General features: G+C 35.5%; 1 protein-coding gene across 1 annotated transcript in view; it reads left to right on the top strand.

Annotated features, from left to right (window-relative positions):
* Positions 1–5752, top strand: part of FAM162B (family with sequence similarity 162 member B) — a 10387-nt gene extending 4635 nt beyond the window's left edge. Inside the window, 4 exon segments of the mRNA XM_023533367.1 lie at positions 1371–1416; positions 1418–1467; positions 2563–2671; positions 5568–5752. Coding sequence (XP_023389135.1) covers positions 1371–1416; positions 1418–1467; positions 2563–2671; positions 5568–5666 — 304 coding nt within the window. The 3' untranslated portion in view covers positions 5667–5752.
* Positions 5753–6710: the final 958 nt, after the last annotated feature.

The following is a 6710-nucleotide window of genomic DNA, read 5'->3' on the forward strand; positions in this document are numbered from 1 at the left end:
AGCTACCTGCCCCCAGTGAGCTCCTAGCACCCTGGGGGGGCTGCAGCTCGACAGGGATCAGGGACGGCTGGAGGGTCCTGGCCCCACCCAAGGAAGTGTAATGGCCCGTGGGGTGGCTGGAGAGTCTCTGGGATGAAGCCGCATCCGGGCGACCTCCTTTTCTGTGGCGGGAGATGCCTGGCCTACCTGGCTCTACAGCCTTGCGAGCACCAAGTTAAGTCTGGCTAGGACGCCCGCCGGCAGCGTCAGCGTCGCCGGCCTCTTAAACCAAAATAGAGGTTCTATAGATGATTAAACAACTTCATTTCTAGGGTAAATGTAACCGTTTAAAAAAATATACAAATGTAACCTGTAAAAACCATCTTTCTACAGTTTGTGTTTATGCAAAGCCCAAAAAGCTTCCCAGCATTTTTAAAAGGGCATGGGTGAAAAAGGAAGGAAGGAAACAAAGAATAAAATTAATTTAATACTTTTTAAACTGATTTTTTAAAAAAATAGACTAGAACTATTACATAAAATAAGAACTTTAGATGTTCTGTATATTTATGCAACATAGTCAACGCCTGTTAGAATGGATAATGGAAACTGGGCCTACTTTTTGTTCTGCACATATTTCCTTCATTTTTATTTCTTATTAATTTACTAGTTATCAAAAGCATATTAAATAAATGAAAAAAAAGTGGTGGGAAATATTCAGTCAGTAATGAATTCTCAACCATTTTTATTCCTTTCTTGGATCATGTTATTTAATGAGGAATGAACATAGGATTCAAAATAACATGGGATTGGAAATGTTTTCAGCTTTTATTCAATCACAGAGACTTTTTTTAATATTATAAAACAGATTTTATTTTCTTTGAGTTCTGTAGATTCCAAACTACAAACAGCCCAAAGCAGAAATTAGCCTCGGTAAGACTAAAATCTCACCCTCAGTTTTTTGGATTTTGAGGTCTGGTGCTACAACTGAGGAATCAAGAATGTAAAGACCCACATTATCGTAAATTAATGCTTATCATTGTATTAACATAGCAATGTGTGTGAAGAGGCTCATTTTATAGGAATAAATTTCCCCAAAATCACAGTCAAAAGAAGTATTATAAACAGGAGATGCCTATGAAAAATATTTTAGTTTTGTGTTGGAGACATGAAAGTGTTTCAATATTTTTTATTTTTTGTGTAATTTTTAAAAGCATTCCTACCTAGGAGGGATATGTTTCCTATGCTTGGTTTTAGACTTACAGTGTAAATAGCTTTCACTTTTTATGCTCTTAATGGACATATAATTACCAAGTGACCTATAATTTTTGTACCATACGCTAATGACATTTAATAATAACTGTACTTTTTCTTGTTTTTTTTTTTTTTTTCAGTGCTAAACTAATTTGGTATAGTAGATCAAAGCCAAATGGATGGGTAAAAAAAATCAGATCTTTTAGGTTTCATCTGGAACAAAAGTGAACAACAAATGTAATCTAATAATGTCTTCATATTCACCTGTTTGCAACTAACATCTTAAAACTTACATTAATCTGCCTAAAATCTAAGAAAAACAGACTAGATATTGGTTTTCTGTGCTCTTTTAACTAGTGGAAAAGTTTTTCATTTTTAAGAGAAATTGCAACTTGTCTTTCTGGATTTTTTTTTTTTTTTAATGTAACAGCATTCTATTTAAGCTTGACATTAGATAAGAATGAATACTGCTGAATATATTCTCAAGAATTAGTCTTTATCTGTTCGTAAACTGCCACTTCATATTATTGCAGATTGTTAAAGTTGATTTCAATATGAAAGGCCACATGGCATAATTACTTTTGTAACACTAGTTTGTAAGGAGTATTGCTAAGCTTTTGGACAACTTGCATATAACTTTATTAATAAATAAGACTACCCGGTGTTCAAGTGAGCATATAAAATTTCAGAATAATAAGAAAACAAAGATATCTTTTCTCTTTTGTTTGACACATTACTATGATTTTGATCATTAATTTTGAAAACTTCATACAAAAGCCATGAAAGAAACACCCTTCCTCCACAGTCATTCTCACAAAATGTATAATAGTTTTTTTTAAATGAAGTAGGATGGGAGGGGGCAAGAAGATATTGGGAGGGCAGTGAAAACACAAAATGAAGAAAATGAGATTTAAAAAACAACCTGCTTAAAACTGAAAACAAAGCCCACTTAATAACACAGGGGCCAAATAAGCATGAGTCATACACATACGAAGACTTTAATTCTTAACTTACCTCAAGCAGTGAAAAAGAAAAATTATGGAGAGTCAGGAGTCAGACCATAATCTCTAGTAGTTATATTTTGAACAATTAGAAACTAAATATACTACATTGTTGTTTCATAGTGACTGATATTAGTTACTGATACGACTTAAATAAATACCTCTTAATTTTAAAATTGGTAAGATAATAACCTAGTATTTGGAAGTCTTTCACATATGTAATTTGCATTCAGAGATTTTGGAATATTAACATTACAAATCATTGTCTATTATGACAGTCAGAAAATCATATTACTTTAATATAATTGACAGGCTACATATCTTGATTTAGGCCAGAAATGATAGATGCTGCAAGAAACAAAGCTCGAGTGAAAGCTTGTTACATAATGATCGGACTCACAATTATCGCCTGCTTTGCAGTGATAGCATCAGCCAAAAGGGTGAGTACCTCTTTAAAATAAATATAGACATTAAAGATAGAAGTATAGTATGTTTTCATTTAGAAGTATGGGGGGAAAAAATAGATAACCTTGTGAATTTTAAGAAATATTATGAGCTTTGTTCTCCATTTGGGGATTATTGCTGTTCTTCCTATAAAAGAACAATTTTGGCTGAGACAACTTGAGCGACCCACATAGACCTGTCATACTGGAAATAAACTTGTTCATGCAAATTTGAGTCAACAACTTAACTATATGGGCAGGAGAGACAAAAGCTTGTTTCCATTTATAAGATAAACAAAAACAAACAGTATATTACCTGGTCAAAATCTGCACAAGAAGAATTTTGATGTAGGACAGTTATCCAGACTAGATTATTCCTAAAATCATGAATTCAATTAGCTAGTGCATAGAATAATAAAAGTTAGAAATGCAAAAGTTGGAAGCGATCGCCAATGCTGACTAGTTTGTTTGTATTCTATATTTGAGCCCTTTTCTTGCCATCTTCAATATGTAGTTTCTAGAGAGAAATTAAGGGCTAATTATTCTCTAATTTTGTTTCTCGCTTCCCCAAAAACTTTCATCTGCTGATCCCGTTTTACCATGAAGAGTAGCCTCACACATATTGGGGGACATCTAACATCCCTATGTGTCTTCTCTTCTCCACTCTTAATGACTCTTTCCCTAAAACCTTCCCTCTATTTTGAGCTCTCTCTGGACACACTCTAGTGTATCAGTGTCTCTCTTCATTGTGACACCTGAAGTTGAACCCATCAGTGTATATTTGTAACTTCCTTATTTATGAACACTGTGTTTTAGTAGTACAGAGTTGGAACTAGATTTGATAGCCACATCACAGAATAATTTGCTGGGATCCATATGTTTTCACTCTCTGGGCATGTTTAGCCAATGCTCAGATAATGGTGATTTGGAATGATAATTCTGCCTAGTCCAAAGATTCTGCTCTTCTCAGGTTTTCATAGTATTTGAACCCAATAATTCACATATGGAGTAGGGCATCTAAGCTTCCTGATGTATACATGTTCATTCATTTCTCTTAGCTTGACAAAGAATTTATACTTTGAAATTATTATGATCAAATGGAAAAATTCTTAAATATTTGCTGGGCTGACAACCTAAACATAGAAATAAAGAAATCTGGTCATCTCTTGTTTTTAACCTACTTTAAATAAAATGACTGCTCTCCAAGTTGATGATTCTCTAGCTCCTAAATGATAGATTAGAGCCTGATACTGTCTGGAACCTTCCTGTTTCATACCATCTTCTCTTCGTTCATTATACTCCATTTGCACTGGTTCTTTTTTATCTTTTAATGCACCAAACTCTTTCTCCTCTCTAGGCTTTCCTTCTTTTCCCTGTTCTTGCCATAGCTGGCTTATTCTCATTTTCCACAGGGAAGGCTTCCCTGACCACCCCATCTAAAATGGCCTCATCCAGGTATTCACTGTTTTATCATCTTTCTAGCCACTCACGAGTAAGTTATTATAGGTCAGACATCTTGTTAACTGTACTTTAAAATAGATCCACAATTGGACCACCCCTCACCATCTTTCCTGATATCACCCTGGTCAATACAACTGTTGCCTAGTTTATTGCAGTAACTTTCAAATGGTTTCACTGCTGTCCCTTTTGCCACTCTCCAATTCACCTTTCATTTTAAATCATTAATGCATGTGCCTTAACTAAGATTGTGGCAGATCGGAGGTGGAGAAAAGTGTAGCAATTTGAAAGAGATTGGGGAAGATACAAAGGATAGAACTTTGTGGTAAATTCACTGTATGAGGAGGAGAGAAAATGGAAGAAAGAAACCCAAAAGCCTGGGTTTTTGATTTGAACAACGAGATGGATGATGATACTATTGTTGAGATGTGTAAGGCTGAGGAAAGAACTGATAGGTATGACGGTCCTCTATTTTGGGTATATTTGCATATTAGACATCCATCAATATCAAATCTTTGTTTATTCTGCTAAGGACATAGTATGCTCTTCAGTCTGAGGACCTATAGTTTTCCTCACTTCTTAAAAAGTTTAAGCTGTCTTAACTTCAAATATGGCTCCTTCTCCCAACCTGTCTACTCTCTCCACCTATTATGAATGTACGTTGGAACTTGTAATTCTATAATCCATGTCTCTTAACTTCTCTCTTCTATTTTTTTGTATCTTTATCTCTGTACTGCATTTAGATTATTTCCTAAGATCTCTTTTCTAGCTAGAATTTTTACTTCCTAATTATAATGCTGATTTCTTTTCACAGTTGATTTCTGCCCCAGATAAATGCCTAGTTTCTTTGCCAGTTCCGGGGCTGTTGAGAGAAGTTTTAGTAATTTCCTAGGGGTACCTTTTCCTGATACCCCCAACTTTTTATTGGTAGCTCAGCTCTATGCCCAAGATCCAAATCCTGGACTTGCCTGTTGGTATAGAGATTAAACTCCCAGCCCACAGTTGTTAAAGCCAGTGTTTTCCCCTAATGCCCTCAGACTAAAACCATTTCCTTCTGTCCTGGCTTCAATCCTTCTCATTCCCCACCAATTCACACCTTTTGAGTGCTTTAAATTTCTGATGCCCAAGGATTTCCCTTTCTTGATTCTGAACTTAAGTATTTGAAAATATTTTTGTTACTTTTTATCCAACAAATATATCTATGTGTGCCAAGGGAGGTTGGGGCAATATCTGATATCAGCTGTCCTGTTGACTGGAAGTCTAGCAACTTAAGGAATTTTTTTCTACACCAAAGGATCATTTTTCTTGAATACTAGTTTTGACAGATGGTATAAGTTACTTTTCTCCTTTTCACAGAGTCTCTCCTATATATGTCTATCTAAAACAAATTCTTGCCAGAGAGTGACACTGCTTTCATTTGTTTGTTTGTTTGCAGGCTGTAGAACGACACGAATCCCTGACAAGTTGGAATCTGGCAAAGAAAGCAAAGTGGCGTGAAGAAGCTGCATTGGCTGCACAGGCTAAGGCTAAATGACGTTCTAAGTGACCAAGTGTTCATCAGAATGTCATCACTATTATCTGCAACAATAAAAGATAGGTAAAATAGAATACTGAACAAAATATTTGCCATGGGCTTTTTTTTGGTGACAAGAAGCATAAAGTGTTTTCTATGTTTACATTTTAGTACATGTTTACTGAAGTATCACATATTCAGACAAGCACACAAAAGTGTATATGGCTTGATAGATTTTTTACATGGTGAACACACTTGCACAAACACTGCTCAAGTCAAGATGTAAAATATCAAGAGCACCTCAGAAGCCTCCTTTCTGCTGTCAGTCATTACCTTCCAAAGGTAACCATTGTTGAGTTTTATCACCATACATTAGTTTTTGAACTTTGTGTAAATGGAATTACACAGTATGTGCCTGTGAGTGTAGATTCTTATACTCGAAGTTATGTTATGAGATTTATCTACAAATTGTGGGTAAAGCCAATGGCTGTAGCAGGAACCAATCGATATACCCTTAATCTTGCTGTTACTGAGAATTCAGGGCTTTAAAAAAAGACATTTTTGAAGTTCATCTTGCCATTGAACCAGAAACTACAAGTGAGCATTTGGTACTATGGGCTAATCAGATAGAGATAGCCTTAGTTATGACAGCGGAATCTGGGTTTGGAAGGCAGAAATTCATGTTAGGATGCCAAAGGATCACTCGTTGATGGTGGGGTGGGTACTGACACTGTCCATAAATGTACAGTCAGGAAGTAATATGACTGTGTCTGGCAATGCCATTGTGAGAAGTAAAGGCATATCTGTCATCAACATGTTAAAAAATGTTTGTTCAACGTCTGCTCAGAATGGCTATTATCAAGCAGTCAACAAATAACAAGTATTGGTGATGGAGAAAAGGGAAACCCTTGTGCACTGGTGGCAGGATTGTAAATTGGTACAGCCACTATGGAAAATAGTATGGAGAGTCCTCAAAAAATTAAAAACAGAAATCCTATATGACCCAGCAATTCCACTTCTGGGTATTTATCTAAAGAAAACAAAAACTAATTTGAAGAGATACAT

The sequence above is a fragment of the Pteropus vampyrus genome, unplaced genomic scaffold (genome assembly GCF_000151845.1).
Source record: "Pteropus vampyrus isolate Shadow unplaced genomic scaffold, Pvam_2.0 Scaffold101, whole genome shotgun sequence".
NCBI lineage: Eukaryota > Metazoa > Chordata > Mammalia > Chiroptera > Pteropodidae > Pteropus > Pteropus vampyrus.